This window comes from Cricetulus griseus, chromosome 3, assembly GCF_003668045.3.
Source record: "Cricetulus griseus strain 17A/GY chromosome 3, alternate assembly CriGri-PICRH-1.0, whole genome shotgun sequence".
Classification (NCBI taxonomy): domain Eukaryota; kingdom Metazoa; phylum Chordata; class Mammalia; order Rodentia; family Cricetidae; genus Cricetulus; species Cricetulus griseus.
In genome coordinates, this window is record NC_048596.1 from 277285113 (window position 1) to 277302110 (window position 16998).

At 47.6% G+C, this 16998-nt stretch overlaps 2 protein-coding genes across 2 annotated transcripts in view; one reads left to right on the top strand and one right to left on the bottom strand.

Annotated features, from left to right (window-relative positions):
- Gkap1 (G kinase anchoring protein 1) overlaps positions 1-3096 on the bottom strand; it is a 36470-nt gene extending 33374 nt beyond the window's left edge. Inside the window, exon 1 of the mRNA XM_027409724.2 lies at positions 2967-3096. The gene's annotated coding sequence lies outside the window, so the exon portion shown is untranslated. The remainder of the gene's footprint in view (positions 1-2966) is intronic.
- On the top strand, positions 2406-8872 carry LOC113830912 (translation initiation factor IF-2-like). Its single transcript, XM_035441738.1, has 4 exons — positions 2406-2468; positions 2863-3494; positions 3550-4640; positions 6599-8872. Exons 1-3 carry the CDS (start codon positions 2406-2408, stop codon positions 4502-4504), a joined length of 1650 nt encoding a protein of 549 aa, XP_035297629.1. The 3' UTR covers positions 4505-4640; positions 6599-8872.
- The last annotated feature ends 8126 nt before the right edge of the window (positions 8873-16998 follow it).

Below are 16998 nucleotides of genomic sequence, written 5' to 3' on the forward strand. Positions count from 1 at the left end.
GTTCCCACAGTTCACACAGACATCCCAGTTCACACAGTTCACACAGACATCCCAGTTCACACAGACATCCCAGTTCCCACAGCTCACACAGACATCCCAGCTCCCACAGCTCCCACAGACATCCCAGGTCCTAACGTTGGTCCTGCAGGGTGTGGCTGGGGTTTGTGCTCCTTTAGACTTATGTCCTCAGCTTCAGCATCTCCACCTCCAGTCACACCCGAGAGTAAGACAGCATCACTTCCTCTCCTCCCATCCTCTTTCAAGCATACTTAGTTCTTTAAATCCAGATATTACATACTCATCTATATATACCACATAGTTAAGGCACACAACTTAAATTGCAGAATAATGGCTTCCACTAAGGTAGTCCATAAATATGGTGTTTACTATACAGACATTTATATATTACTAAAATACTATAAAGTCAACTTTAAAAATCTAAGTATAGTTTTGTATTTTTTCCTCTCTACCCTTGGAGTCTTCCATTAAAAACAACTTCAATGTTGGGGTGTAGCTTAGTATAGGACAGCTGCTTTGCTTTCCAGTACTACTGAACATAAATAGTAAACTTTTCTTCTACGAAATAAAATTGTAAAGCTAGTAGAAGGTGTTGATGAAAAACTGAAGACATTCACAAGATAATTTACAAAATGTTGCAGGGAAAAATCAAAAGAAACTTAAGTTTACAATAAAAACATGCAGATTATCTATCACATGCAAGCCCATCTCATAGTTCTGTTACTTTAACTGAGGCTACAGAACAACAAACACTGCATTATACTCCATACTCTAAAATCCAGCTAGCTGCTTCCTAAACATTACTGCTCATGTTACATTTCTATAGTGATTCCTCAGACTGTCCATGTCCCTCAAGAACACACAGTTCTTGTTGCTTGTTACTTGTTCCTGTCGTTACCTACACCATTCCTTTGCTCTAGAACATCTCCTCCACTTAAAGCTTCTCCATCTCAAATTGAGTCCTGTTGCAAGTCAACTCTGATCTACACTCAATCAGACATTGCTACCCTTACATTTACTCCTTAAAACAGCAAATAGCCATCATTGTTTCTAGCTCCCTACTGTCCTGACTTCAGAATGCTGAAGAACACGGATCTCTTCCCTATTTTTTCCACAAAACATAAAGGACTGGGCACGCACACACCAACAGATAAATTTATCAGTCAGTTGTAATGTGCATATCTGCAGTCTCAGCACTAGCAGGGCCAAGGCAGGGAGGTCCTATGTTCAAGGCTAGCCTGGGCTACACAGTAGGAAACTTGTCTCAGCAAAAAGAAATAATGACATCACTCTTACTGGCTGGGGCCTAATTACATCTTCCAGATACTGAGTGCTATACCCAGGTGTGTGCTGAAATGTGTGCTTCTCAACTGGGAACACGAGGGTGCAGAGTGCCATGTACACGAGCAACCGTCAGTTCAAAACTGTTGCATTAAAAGCACCATCACAACCAATTATTCCTACAACTGTTTTCTCTAGGAAATCTTGTTTTTGTAGGAAGTTTTTGGCTCTGTGTCAAGTGGTGATTTTTAAGAGGTGTGGGTTTGAGATAAACTGTTTGTAGTAAACAGTAGGCTAAGCTGCAACCAGCAAGACTGATAAATGTTCTATCTTCTTGGTGTCTGTGAAGGGCCACAGCCATTATGACCCCCTCCTCTATGACCTCACTAGAGTCAGGAAAGAACTCGTCCAGGGTAACTCACTAACTTCATTTTCACTCAAGAACCATCATTTTTATCCCTTTAAAAAATGAACAGTAGTTATCGTCTGTGTTAATACTATCAACCAGTTAGCCTGATCCAAAAAGAATCTGAAATGTAAATGCCTTTGGCGACTGTGGCTCTGTGCTTTGAGACAGGATTTCTCTCTGCAGCCTAGACTGGGACCAAACTCTCAATCCTCCTGCCCCAGCCTGCTGAGTCCTGGGAATGCAGGTGTATACCAACAACTTCCAGCTAGAGGCCTTGGTCAAATCTAATGGATTAAAAACAACAAATGGATGAATTAGACTATGAAAGGTCCTGGGTTTGATGACAAGCATTCCCTCCCCCAAATTACAAATGAGCATGAAATGAATCTGTGTACCTATCATTCTGACTTCTTAAAACTTAAGATTCATAGGCACCAAGGGCCAAGTTTATTCTGAAGCTTTGCTTCCAACACACTTACTGCAAATGACATAAACTTCAAGGTATACCCCGAACCCCCCACCCCCTACACACACACACACAACACACACACACACACACACACAGAGAGAGAGAGAGAGAGAGAGAGAGAGAGAGAGAGAGAGAGAGAGAGAGAGAGAGAGCGCTTAGTACAGCCTCCCCTCTGTGAGCAGCAACTCTTTGTGTGGCTTGAAAACTCTTTCTAAACAAATCCAAACAATGTACTACGGGGATTCTGTCACGAATTCCCTCCGGTCCACGCGGAGGCTCCTGCTCTGCCGTGTTTGCTAGAAGCCCCTGGGTTAGGACAAGCAAGTTTATTTTGATCTTTAATGAGTATCTCACTAACTAGGCCTTAACCACTCACCAGCTTCAGGGGTATAAACTAGTGTTGGGAAACCCTAGGTTCCTAGAAAGGTTTTCAAGACAGCATGACGAGTTTTCCATAGCGTCTCCAACATTTCTGGAGCTGCAGCTCAACTTGACTCTGGTGACAGGTGCAAGCACGTCCTTGTAAAGCGCGCAGGGCGCAGGACCCTGTGTTTTCCGGCGCTGGGACAGCAGGTCTTTGGCTACAACTCCCCCCCACCCCGTCACCGACCGAGAAACAGGGCCGTGAGAGGGGGCGGGGCAGACAATGGGATAAACTCCTGTCCGGACTTCCCGGGTGTGCGAGCACCCTAGCGCCGGCGGCGACCCCACCACAGGCGGACTGGGAAGAGCACAGGCGGCCCGGGACCCTGCTCGCCCGCCGCCCGCCCCGCCCGCCCGCCCGTCTACCTGTGCCTGCCGGGAGGGGAGGAGGGCGGCGCGGCGCGGCGCGGTGCGGTGCGGTGCGGGGGGCCGCCCCTCACTCTCCCTCCTCCTCCGGGAACCAGAGCCAAATCTCACGCACGAGCCGCTCCGGGTGCTCCAAAACTTGTCCGCGAAGTACCCGGAGAACGAGCGCAGGGCGGGCGAGCCCCAGCTGCAGCCGAGACGCGGCGTCCAAGCCTGCAAGCGACACGGGCGTCAGGGGGGCGCCCAGGAAAGCTCCGGGCGAGCGGGCGAGCGGGCGAGCGGCCGCACCTGTCACCCCCGCGGCCCGGGCGGACGAGGCCTGCGGCCCGCACTCGCCCGCACCTCCGCGGCCCTCTCACCTTCCCGCCGCCCGGCCCGGCCCGGCCCGGCCCGGCCCCCGCCTCAGGCCGCACTCGGCCGCGTCGCCTCAGCCGCGAGCTGCGGGGCTCCGCGGACCGACTCACCGGGCCTCGCCGCGGCGCGGCCGCTCTCCTCTCCCCGCCGCTCCCGCGCAGCCCCGGGCGTTGGGCGCGGGGCGTCCGCAGTAACGGGCCCGCGGCCGGGCGGCGGGCGGGCGGGCGAGCGGGCGGGCGCGCGGAGGGCGAGCGGCGAGCGGGCGAGCGGGCGGAGCGGCAGGCCTGGCGCTCGCCCGCAGCGGCGCGCGGGACTTCTTTCTGAGGGTCGCGGCGCGGCGGACGCGGACGCGGACGCCGAGCAGAGGTCCGCGGGGGACGGACGGACGGACGGACGGACGGACGGACGGACGGAGCGGCCGCGGAGGACCAGAACCACCTGCTGGAGGAGCCGCGCTACGGGGGCCGCGCAGGGTCCAAACGGCTCGCGCAGGCTGCGGCTCCGCGGTCCCCGGGGTCGCCGGGCCGGGGAGGTGGGAGGGAGGCCTTCCGGGACGGGATCGGCTGGCCGGGCTCTCGGGAGGCCCGGGGCGGGGGAGGAGCTCCGGCCGCCGGCGGAGGGCGGCGTCGCGAGCCGGGATGCGGTGCAAACGGCACGGGGCGGCCTGGGGTTCCTGGGGCGAGCGGAGCGGAGCGGGGTCGGGCCGGGGTCCCGGCGAGCGTGAGTTTTGCAAAGTGAGCGGCTTGCCGCACCCCGCGCGGTCACATCCGCGGGCGAGCACCCGAGCTACCCTCGCCCTCCCAGAGGAAGCGGCGAAGCCGAACCGCGGCCCCGGCCGGGCCTTGTGGAAAAATACAGACCACTCCGCGGGATCCGAGGCCCCGGGCGAGCGGGCGAGCATCTGCGGGGCAGCGCGAGGGATCGGCCTGGGAAGAGGTGGAGTTTTGCAGGGAGACCTGGGGCCTGGCTTAGACCGAGGCCATTGGACGCTGCGCTGCACACCGAGGGGAGACGCCAGAGGCTGGGCATGTTGGCAAGTGACAGGGACAGCTGGAAGCGAAAGGCAGCACTGGCTCCAAGTGGAAGGATTTGTGTTTAAGGGGCAGTGTTTTGGTTGTGTGGGTTTTTTTGGGGGGGGGGGCGTTAGAAGTTTGGAGGGAGGAAAGAAGGCTTTTGCTTTGTAAGCACCGTCTGCAGGAAAGTAAACGTCGGAGATGGAAAGCGGATACGGTAGAAAGAAGGTAGTGGCGAGCTGCGACAGCTGTAGAGGGGTGACGACACACACCTGTGATCCCAGCACCTGGGAGCCTGATCCAAAAAGTGAGTCCAAGGCCAGTGGTTGCTCAGAAACATTGGTCTACCTGTGTTAGGGACCAAGAGGAGGGGGTGAGACTGAGATAAGGGGAGGCAGATAGAGAAATTTAACAGGATTTCGAAGCTTGATGAGAGAGAGAGAGAGAGAGAGAGAGAGAGAGAGAGAGAGAGAGAGAGAGAGAGAGAGAGAGAGAGAGAGAGAGAGAAAGGGAGGACTGGATGATTGTAAGAGGGAAATAATACAAGAGAAAGGAGACAGCTACTTTTAATTTTTTTACTTATTTTAGTAATTAATTTATTTTACATTCAGGCTGCAGTTTCCCTCCCTCCCTCCTCTCCCCCAGTCCCTCTGTCCCCACCCCTCCAATCCACTCCTCCATTTCTGTTTAGCAAAGGTTATGTCTTCCATGGATATCAAAACATTCCATGTCAACTTTCCATAAGACTATGCACCTCCCCATGCATTAAAGCTGCGCACGGTGACCCAGTATTCAGAGTAGGGTCCCAAGAGCCAGTAAAAGAGTCAGAGACAGCCCCAGACAGCTACTTTTTAAAAAATGTGCCTGCATGTATGTCTGAGCATGTCAGATCCCCTAGAACTGGAGTTACAGACAGGTGTGAGCTGCTACATGGATGCTGGGAACTGAACCCTGGTCCCCTGGAAGAGCAGACAGTACTAAACTGCTGAGCCACCTCTCCAGCACCAGACAGCTACTTTTTAAAAAAAGACCATCAGTTGGACATTCGGAGGGGTTGGAGGCAGCCATATAGATGTGGTCCCCGAGAAGTTAGAAAGAAAAGTTCTGAAATAGGCAGAGGAACCGGACTGGAAAATACACTGGGGGCCAGGGAAATGGTTGAGTGGATAGTTTGAATTCTATCCCCAGAATGACTGCAGACTCTCCCAACACGCTGGCCTCAGTGATGAGCAGGCAGGGACAGGAGAATCCCTGGGTCTTTCTAGCCAGCCTGTCTCAAACAAAACAAAACAAAACAAACAAAAAACCAAGGTGTACAGCTTGAGGAATAATAAACAAAGCTGTCCCTCTAGCCCTCCCCCCAACATGATCCACCTGCATGTACATGATGAACAACACACACACACACACACACACACACACACACACACACACAGAGAGAGAGAGACACACAGACATACATCCACACACAGACACACACACACACACACACACACACACACAGAGACACACAGAGACACACAGACATACATCCACACACAGACACACACACACACACACACACACACACACACACACACACACAGGCACACAGACATATATCCACACACATAGACACACACACACACACACACACACACACACAAAAGAAATAGACTGGAAATTCCTCAGCCTAGCAGTGTATTGCTGTGAAAGAAGTGAGTAGACTCTGTCTTTAAATACATTGTGAGAGTCTTGCTACATCAAGGATGGCCACATCTGTGTCACCAGCAAGTCTGTTACAAACGTGGGAATCTCAGGCCTCAACACAGACCTGCCAACAAACATCCTCAGCTTCAAAGAAATTCAGCATTTGGGAACCTCGGATAAACATGAGAAAAGTCAACAGTTGAGAAGGAAGAGGAGCACCTGAGTAGGCCAGAGCACCAAAGCAGGGGTGACTTCAGGCTCACAAAGCTGGGCACATGGGAGTGCAGGTCAGTGCCATCAACTGAGGGACAGCAGTGTTTATGGTCTGAGATTCGTGCTGTGAGCCCCACACCAGCCATATTCTCGATAGAAGCTTAGGGACTCTTACTTTCTGACTGGGGGTTGCTGTGTGCACACACTTTTGACATGTCGAAGTAAGTGGGTGTACTAATAGATGGATAACAGAGCGTCTCTAAGGGTAGCTTCTGCTTTCTCAGTGGAGTGGGGAACAAGGCCATCTTTTGTCTGTCACAATCCCGTCCCTGGGTGCAGACTGCTTTTCTCCTCCTCTTTCAGTGAGTACTTCTAGAGCAGGCCATGCCTGCCACGGTCAGATTGGAGCCTTTACTTGAGTGGTGTTCTTCTGCCTGGTGTTTCCTCTTCTGCGAACTGGACCCTGGACACAGCAGCTCTGCTTGGATTATCTAGATTTTCTCAAGCTCCTGGAATTGGCAGAGCCACAAGAAAGTATCTGGATGAAGAAGAGCTTCCGACTCGACATAGAACACGCAATTATGTGAATGATGTGTGGACTTGGACTTTGGGGTCCATTCGTTGTAGCCATTTGGCCTCCTCTACTTAACATGGCATTACCTAAAACTCAACCAGGAAGAATAGATGCTGGCGTGTCTGAGTGGAGAAAAGTGATCAGACTGAGCTTTCCAGACACCACTAAACCCTTCCATGAAGGGCCATGAATTTACAGTGAGGCCATTCATCCAGTCATACCCTCTTCTCCAGTCCTTATGCATGCACTGAGGAGGCAGCAGGGCAGGGCAGGGAGCTGGCCAGGAAGTACAATCGAGAAGGACAAAGTGTTTGAAGGCAGAAACAAAGGAAGCATTATTATAGCAGGCATGGGAGGAGGGAAGGTTAAGAATAGAGCAAGGAGTGGCTAGAAATATGATAAGGTTGGAGCTGGAGAGGTGGCTCAGTTGTTAAGAGCTCTGGCTGCTCCCCCAGAGGACCTGGGTAGGTCTGATTCCCAGCACCCACATGGTGGCTCACAAACATCTGTAACTCCAATCTCAGAATATCTTCTGGCCTCCAGGCACCATGCATGAATGTGGTACACAGGTAATACATGCAGGAACACATTTAAAAAATAAGGTTTCTAAACTTGTGTGTTTGATCACGTTAACTAATTTTTAGAATTTGGGTGCTGTGGAACAATCTTTGTACACTGTAAATATGTATTGCTCTCATTAATAAAAGCTGATTGGCTGATGGCTAGACAGGATTTATGGGGCAGAGAGAATGCTAGGAAGAAGGAGTGTGGAGCCAGGGGAGTCGCTGCCAGCAGATGGAAAGAAAGGACATACAGGAGAGGTAAAAGCCTTGGGGCAGCACATAGGTAGAAATGTGTTAATTTAAGTTTTAAGAGCAGGCTGGAGAGATGGCTCAGCCGTTAAAGGTTAGGCTTACAACCAAAAATATAAGTTAATAATATAATATAAGTTGCAAGAGCTAGTTAGTAATAAGCCTGAGCTAGTGGTTGAGCATTTGTAATTAATTAATAATATGTCTTTGAGTGCTTTTTGGGAAGTGGTAGCGGAACAGAGCTGATTGTGGTCCCTATGGAAAGGTCCTATGGGAAACGACCTACAAACAGCACAGTCGAAGAGTACAATCTGCACATTAAAATTAAAAGGTCTGTATATCGAGTCCTTTGTACTCCCAAATAACAACACAGACTTTTTACTATGAACTCTTCGGCTTGTGCCCAACTAGCTCTTATAACTTAAAGTAACCTGCTCTATTAATCTGTGTTTCTCCATGTGGCTTTTTTTTCTCTCTCTCTATTCTGTATATCTGACTTGGTGTCTCCCCATCTCTCTTCTTCCCAGAGTTTTTTCTCCCCCTGGAAGTCCCACCTATTTCCTCCTGTCTAGCTATTGGCCATCCTGTGGTGATATATTATTTAAGATCTAATAAAGCAACTGGAAATCAAATTGCAAAGCTGTCCAGAGCCATAGAGGCCAAATATCCATGCTTTACCATTTATATGTAGCCATGTGTTGTCATGGTTATCCACATGTTTTACAGTTCGTATGTAGCCGAGTGCTGTCTTGGTTATCCACGTTTCACTGTTCGTATGTAGCCGAGTGCTGTCTTGATTAACAGCACACACACAGCAGTGCTCTCATGAGATTGAGGACAGCACACCACACACAGCAGTGGCCTCATGAGACTGAGGACAGCACACCACACACCACACACAGCACACACAGCACACACACACAGCACACACAGCAGTGCTCTCAGGAGACTGAGGACAGCACACCACATACCACACACCACACACAGCAGTGCTCTCATGAGACTGAGGACAGTACACCACACACCACACACAGCAGTGCTCTCAGGAGACTGAGGACAGCACACCACACACCACACACAGCAGTGCTCTCAGGAGAGTGAAGTGCACAGTGCTGCCAGCTGCAGCTCAGGACTTGGCCTGAATCAGGGCGATCATAACTTTGCTCCCTACCTAAGCTACATAGAGAGTTTGAGGCAAGCAGAACCCATCTCAAAGAAATAAAAACAACCAACCAAGGTACTGTTGCCTAATGACATGTAGCTGTGTCCGTCTATGTAAGTGGCCCTCCGTGCTGTGCAGTGACTAAATCGCCTCACTGTACTTTCTCAGAACAGACCGGTCACTATACAGTATCAGACTCTCCCATGCGCGTCTGTGTGAAAGAGCTCCTGTTTCCCCAGTTCCCCTGTGAGAGGCTTGCTTGCCGAAGCAGTGCTACCAGCAGGTGGTTGGACCTTAAGGACATGGGGCCTGCCGGAAGGGTTTTCGGTCGATGGGGACAGCTCCTGAAGGGGATGGTAGAGCTTCACACCTTCCCTCATTTCAGCCCTGGCAACAAAACAGGGTCTCACTTCCTAAATGCTCCTGTCCAAAGGCAGAGGGGCCAGTCAGTCACAGTCCGGACCTCCAAAACCGAGCCCAAATCACTCTTCTCCCTGTAAGTTGTCTACGTTAGGTACTTATCAGCATAATGCAAAGCTGATTACCATGCTTTAGGAACCAGCTATTCCAAGAGAAGAGATCTCTCAAATAGGAAGTTTGCCCGCTATAGTGAGGAGGTGGGAACTTTTTAAAATCTCTTACAGTGAAGCTATCCACACTATCAGAGATTTCATGAGATTTCTATCACTGACTCTTAAATGTACGTAAATACTTTAGGATATGCATATATTTGAAGACCAAATTGCATTGAAGACCAGCCTAAATGAACAAACTTGAACTTTTAGAAGAATAAGATGGGGGGGGGTTTATAACCCAGTGCACACATAATAAAAAGTTACCAGTTTTCTTTTTAAAAAAATTGAAAAGAACCCAACAATATTTCATGTATATAGGTGGTTTGCTTGCGTCTATGTCTGTGCTCCAAGCACAGTGCCCTCAAAGCCCAGAACAGGGCATTGGAGTTAGAGATGGTTGTGAGCTGCCATGTGGGTGCTGGTAATTGAAGCCTGCTCTGGTAGGGCAGTGCCCTAGTTAGGCTTTCAGTTGCTGCGATGAAACACCATGACCAAAGCTACTTGGGGAGGAAAGGGTTTATTTTACTTACACATTCATATTGCTGGACAGGAACTCAAACAGGGAAGGAACCTGGGGGCAGGAGCTGAAGCAGAGGCCATGGAGGGGAGCTGCTTACTGGCTTGCTCCTCAGGGCTTGCTCAACCCACCTTCTTATAGAACCCAGGACCACCAGCCCAAGGATGGCCCCACCTATCAAATGCTGCCCCCACCACCAATCACTAATTAAGAAAGCGCCCTACAGACTCATCTAGAGCCCAGTCTTACTGGAGGCATGATCATAACTTGTATTAAGCTGACAAACTAGCCAGCACATACAGTGTTTTTAACTGCTGAGCCAACCCAAAATCTTAAACATTCTGATTTCCATCTGCTTTATCCAGGAAATTGCCAGAGAGAAGTACTCTACACAAATAAGGGCACAAATCAAGAGATAAAAAAATGAGCATCTGATAGAAAGAAACCAAAGAGAGGACGGGGACGAAACGCCCTTAGTAAAGTAAAGGGGCAGCTGGCTCTGGGAAGAAGACTGTCCAGGCTGGAGACCAGCTGGCCAGTCCTGTTGCTGTGGGGTGGAGGGCTCCAGGGAACCCATCTCCAGAATCGGGTAGCAGTGTGTTTGAACCATGTGAATGAAACGTTCCAACTCTGTTGGGACACACAGACGAAATGCTGACTGGTGTAGAGGAAACTGGGCAAATTAGAAAAAGGGGCGGTTCTGAATGGCAACCAAACAGCCGTCCTCAGCAAGTCTCCTGCTCTAGGGCACCAGTTCCATCTGTTAGCCGAGGAAGCTGAGGCCGAAGCGGTGCTGCTTTACGGTTCCCTGCCTGCTCAGGCATGTGGGCAGCACAGAGCAGACCTGCAGCTGTGCCACTGCAGAGCAGACGGCGGAACTGAAGGGATCCCTTACTGTGGGACATAGCTCATCTAGTTACAGTGCAGTTGGGGTTCTGTGGTTGTCAATATGGTGCAGAAATGGGTCCATCTCTGTGAGTTCAAGGCCAGCCTGGTCTACAGAGTGAGTTCCAGGACAGCCAGAGCCACACTGTGTCTCAACAACAAAAGTCAAAATTTCATCAGGTCATTGTCTCCCTTCCCATGGAGTACAGACTTGCTTGACTTGGCCAGTTAAAATCAGTCAGATCTTTACTACCCAGCTTCCTTGCTCATGGGAGATGCTAAATTTTCTGCTTTTAGATGCTGGGAATTTAACTTGGGTCCTTACACATGCGGGGCAAGCTCTCTGGGACTGAGCTATAGTCCCAGCCCTCCCTCAGGAAGTGTCTGGAAGTTGTCTCCCCTCCTATTGGTTCACAATCCCACAGAACTCTTCAGACTGTAGGTTCTACTCCCTTGAGTCTTATCTTCCCTATTTGTCTCATCGGGTCACAGATACTCCGATCTAGAGATGAAGCATTTTTTAACATTCTAGATACGCATAAACTAATGGGAAGGAGCTCCCCCTGAAAACCCATGCTGGACAGGCTGACCTGGTAACGTCAAATTTGATCTCATTACTTCTGTATCTGGTACATGCCAAATGAAGATAGGTCTGACTATCTGTCTATGAAATGAGCTGCCAAATGAGGCAGGTTTCTTCAGCTTCAAGAAATGACATTTTCCAGCTATGGTTCAGTTATTCTGAAGCAATTATTGCTAAAGGAAGGAATGACAAATAGACCAAAATGCTGGTCAAAATCCCAGTAAAAATGTAGCTTTTCACTCACAAATCAAGGGTAGTCACAAAGTATGAGTTATGCCTATGAAAATGGATTCAGCAAGTTTTAAAACTCCTTGCCTGACAGAAGTCACATGACAATTCAGAGATTATGGTAGCCACTGTTGTTAAGATATATGACTAAAGTGGAGATGAACTCATTTAGAAAATGCTTTACTACAACTTTGGGAACTTATGGGTAATCTCATCCTAAACACACAGTGTGTTACATATGAAAGTGCTTTTATACATTTCTCAGGTAAAGCAGCACATATATTATTATATAGTAATTTAAAATGGCCAGTTTTCTTCTCAAAGTGATTAAATATTGCATTTGAAATAGCATTTAAGAGTAAAGGAATGATGAGCGGCCTTTTTTATTTTCAGGGCAGCTTACTGGTGGTTTAGAAAACAGCACTAATGCACTCTGTGAGGATTATAACTGGGGTAGTGGTGACCGCTGATCCCCAGAGCCGCCTGAGGAGACGTCCTGTGAGAGGAGCTGCTCTTAGGCTGAGGCCCAGAACTAATAATTCAGAGGCTGCCCAGCCTGGAGATGACGGTAACTTCAAAAAGACACTGGCTTCAGCCCAGGAGTCCTCTAGTTTCCCACTCTTTCCAAATAGAAAATGTAGCCATGCTAAAAAATAACAAAGCTGACAGGTTTAAAACTGACAAATTTTCAGATCTATCAGCTAGTAAATTCTTCTAGGTCCTCAGTCCTGCAGTGTTGGGAGATGTCACAGCAAGCCACAAACAAAAGTGGACAGCGAGTTCAGCTATTCAGGACAGACAGATGGCTACTGGTTTTAGTCAGTTCTCAGTGAACACCTTTCTCCACATGAATATTTTAAGGGAAAATTAAGCAAAATAATTGAGATTACGCTGTTTAGTGCAGATGAATCATCAGGTTGCCTAAGTCAGATATTTGATCAGCCCTTTCTGTTTCTTCACTGTAAATCACTCCAGTCTTAACGAATTGCATTAGCTTATATATTGACTGTTGCTTGTGTGTCAACTGAATGGCTTCCCGTTTCCCCCAGTTCTGCCTTATCGGGCTTTTTATATAAATAATCCTGAGTAAATGGTAACCACAGGAAAAGAAAAAGTATAAAAATGCACTGTGTGTTTTCAAATGGCAAGTTCTGTGCTCATTATGAGTCTTCTGAGAGGGGTGCTGTGTGTCTGTCTTCTGAGAGGGGTGCTGTGTGTCTGTCTTCTGCAGGGGGATCTTTCTGTAGGAGTCTTCTGTAGGCTTAGAGACACCTGGATGTTAAGTTTCTGTTCTTTTTGCCAGAAAAGACAAATCCTCTCCAAATACTTAAAAATTTTCTTTGCTGTTTTATGAAGTACTTTTCAGTGAGCCTCTCTGTATTGTTCCTGCCATTCCTTTTCTTAGTTATGTGTCTCAGCTCAGCTGGATCCCAGTGGAGATCCAGGATAAGCACCACATGCCCACAGTTTGTGGCTGATAAATGGGGACATGGGTCCAAGTGGTGATTCTTTAAAACAACATAGAAGATGCTACTTAGGCCGGTGCAGTGATGGCTGCCTGCAATTCCATCACTCCAGAGGGCCCAGAGGGCCTAGATAGCAGAGCTAAGAGCTGGAGGCAAAACTTGCCAGAAGGAAGAAGGGATAAGGGTAGAGAACAGGGATAGGGTAGGGAAGGAAAGGAGACAGAGGAGAGGAGGGGAGAGGAGAGTGGAGAGGGGAGAGGAAAGGGGAGGGAAAAGAAGGGGAGGGGAGAAAACAGGAGGAAAGGAGAGATGAGATAGAAGGGAAGAGAAAAGAGAAGACAGAGGGGAGGGAAGAGGAGGAAAAGGAGATGGGAGGAGGGGAGAGGAAGGCAGAGGAGAGTCAGGGAGGGGTAGAGGGAAGCAGAAAAGGAGAAAGTGAAGGGAGGAGTGGAGGGAGGAGGGGAAAGGAAGAGAGGAGACAAGGGGAGAGGAGAATGCATGGGTATTTCGGGAGCTGCAGAGCTGGTTCAGTTGTTCCCAATGTCTGCGTCAGGCAGGCAGCTCACAACTGCCCATAGCTGCAGAGCCTTCTGGCTGACTTTGGGCACCTGTAATAAGTGCATATTCTCTCTCTTACACACACATATAAAATTTCAAAATCGTTAAAAAAAAAAAGAGTCACTTTAAGCTCAATGTTGAGGGCTTGTGTAGCATACACAAGGCCTTGGGTTTGATTCCCCTGCCATGTAAAAAGCAGACACCTCAAATCAAATGAACAATATTTACCTACATGGATCTGAAAAAAATACTTTATTTTGTATATACTGTAACAAGCTTAAAATATAAAACATGAATAAGTTTAAGGCAATTTCCTTTGTTCTGCTTTAATGACACAAGCATTTTTAAAGAAAGGTTTTAAACTTTTTACTGTTTTCTGAGTGGCTCTATTCTTTGAGCATAATGGGTCTTATAAATTAGAATGAGGTCTATGAAACGGTTCTGTCTCTCTTAAAGCAATCTAGCGATAACCCAGTAGAGATCTCTGTGTTAAAGTTAGCCAACAGAATAGAGCACCAAGTCTACTTTTAATCTTTGGGTTCACATTACATTGCTGCCACTCGAGATAAAGGCAGTTCTGACTAAGGACTGTTGTGGGGTCCACCAGAGAAGACAGCTCAGTTATGAGTTTAAGCAAATAGAAAGTCCTTATTAGCTGGCTAGTGACTACACTGGGTGTTTGGGATCCCAGTGTAACCCCGAGCTGAGCCTTTCTCAGGGTGAGCTTCTAGGCATGAAAACCATATTCTGGGTTGTCATACTTCAGTTAACAGGAAGGGTTAGCCAGAAGCAGAGCTACCTCCCGAAGTCAAAAGCAAGGGTTAGCACATTCAGAGACTCGCCACAACTCTGGACTTGATGGATTGGTCCTGTGACGAATCTTTGCTGGTGGTGCTGTCTACATGCTGAGTTTACAGCCTGGTGAGTTTTACAGCCTGAATGGCACCCATCATGGAGTCAGTTGTGCTCCGGTCTGGGGCCCTGTTACAAGGACATTCCTATAACAAATATTAAAATATATTAAAAGAGACAAATATAGCTTGCCTGTCCTGGGGGGGGGGGTTCTTTCAAATTCTAATAAAATTGTCCAGAGTGGGGGCAAACATTAAAAGCTGACATGGTAACATAAGGTTTTCTTTTTTATAACTTCCCTTTTTTATAACTCCTCTCACGCTGGATTCAATTGAAAGGTTGGCATATAACCATAAATACCATTTTCAAAGTATTTGGTGGGCGTGAGCAGCTCATCCTAAGAGAAGGAAATAAGCAGGGAGCCCCATGTTACAGTTTTAAATGTAAAACACATGTGATGTTTTTTTAAAATACCAAAGGAGTTGAGAGAATTGCCACGATGAGTGACCTTCTATTTGGACCCCTTCCTATCATTCCCATGCAATGTCTGAGGACTCGTTGTGCCAGGGCAGCCCTTACTGGTGGCTTGGTTCTGTTATAACCAGTCCCCCAAGGCATCTGTTCTTAAATAAAAGCATAACTTTATTGCTGTAGGTTATTATAAACACAGCAATAGCTAAAGAAAAGAAAGTTCATGTCACTGAAAATCATGTTTCTGCTGACTCTTTGAACTCCAAGTTTGTAAGGGTATGAATGAGTGAGGGACCCAAGAACTCACATCAGAAGAGAAATCAAACCAGAGCCCCAAGGGTGCCTGTGAGAGCAGCAGGGCACTTCTTAGCCAGCCCACAGCACAGAGGTTCTGGGTGCAAAAGCCCCCCCTCCCTCCTTCAGTGTTGTCGATACCCATGGTTCCAGACTTAGAAATTTCTAGTGATACTCTGGTTAGGGAAGGAAAGTATTGGAAAGAGACAGACCTTTTCCCTTTAAATACTCTGTTGCATGTAGAAAATATAAGAATAAAATGAATGACAAATACCTGTTTTGTATAGACTGGGCAGTGGTGGTACACGCCTTTAATCCCAGCTAGGGAGACAGATGATCTCAGTTTGAGGCCAGCTTGGTCTACAGAGTGAGTTTCAGCACAGCCAGGGCTACACAGAGAAACCCTGTCTTGAAAAAAACAAAAACAAAATTAAAAAAACCCATTTTCTACTGAGAAAGTCAGGCTGGGGAGATACTCAGGGGTAAAGCGCTGGCTGCTAAAGAGTGAGAGCAGCCACATAAGGCCGGGTGTGGTGTCTGACTTTAAGCCAGTACTGCAGTGGCGGGGCAGGAAGAGAAGCCGGTGCTCTTGGGTCTTGATGGCCAGCCTAAATAGTGACTAGGTTCAGTGAGAACCCTTTCCCAAAAATTATGCATAAAGCACCCAACTTCATTCTCTGGCCTCCAGAGGCACGTACACAGTGAATATATGTGAGCGAGCACACCCCATGGGAAACGGGATTTCGTCTGCACTGGGGAGTGCAGAATCCCTTGTATTCTCATTACTCTATAAGCATACTGACCCAACTAGAATGAATTGCTCACCTCTAAATTACATGTTTGGGACATTATTTACATAGTTTGAGTATGTGGATGAAATCTATCAAAGCATATACAAGATACAAATTAAATGTTTAACAAAAATGGGGAAAGCACACCTTTGTTACTTGGCACCCAATTCACATTTGTATTATCTGATGAAATCATTGTAGTTTTATGTAACTTCTGTTGCTTTGTTAGTGAAAACGAGGTGTATATTTCCACAGGTAAACTAAATGTTTTTATTTCTTGGTCAAGAGGGATTCTTGCATCAAAACACAATCATATGAATTAGTAAGGCACAGCACGTTACTTAAATTTAAAGAGATTTACAATTAGGACCTTCATTACTAAAGATATTTACTAATATATAATTTTTGTTTGTTGATACAGGGTCTCTCTATGTAGTCCTAGTTGTTCTAGAGCTCACTATGTAGACAGAGTTCCACCTGCCTCTGCCTCCAGAGTGCTGGGATTAAAGACGTGTATATACCACACTCAGCTTAATATAGAGTTTATGTTTAGTTGAAGGCACTGACATTTTTGCCATGAGACTAATATATGAAATAGGGTGTGTGTGTGTGTGTGTGTGTGTGTGTGTGTGTGTGTGTGTGTGTGTGCGCGCGCGCGCGCTCGTGCGCACAGACACAGATACACTTAAATAAAACTCAGCAAGGGAGTAGGTGTCGAGAGAATCCAGTGAGAATTGAGTCAGCACCTGTAAGGTAGTTTTGCTACTGGCTCCACACAACTTTAATTAATCCAAAAAGGAACAACTTTGGCTTACATGTGAAAGTTTGGAAAAGAAATACTTCAGGGCAGTATAATGGGATGTTGCCTGTCGTAGACGAATATGGTAGGAAAGAATTAATTGCTCATTTAAGATTTCACGTATGAATTTGTACCCCAGGGCCATCAAGCCTTTGGAGCTGGACGCCAAGGCTGTCACATCTCAGTTTTCAGCCTA

What these genes read in the sequence shown, in the direction of transcription:
- LOC113830912 (XM_035441738.1), top strand. Translation starts at nt 2,406, where the DNA reads ATGTACTACGGGGATTCTGTCACGAATTCCCTCCGGTCCACGCGGAGG. An exon ending in GGAGGCTCCTGCTCTGCCGT is followed by an intron (nt 2,469 to 2,862) that starts GTTTGCTAGAAG and finishes CGGGTGTGCGAG; the next exon opens with CACCCTAGCGCCGGCGGCGA. An exon ending in CGCGCAGCCCCGGGCGTTGG is followed by an intron (nt 3,495 to 3,549) that starts GCGCGGGGCGTC and finishes CGGGCGGGCGAG; the next exon opens with CGGGCGGGCGCGCGGAGGGC.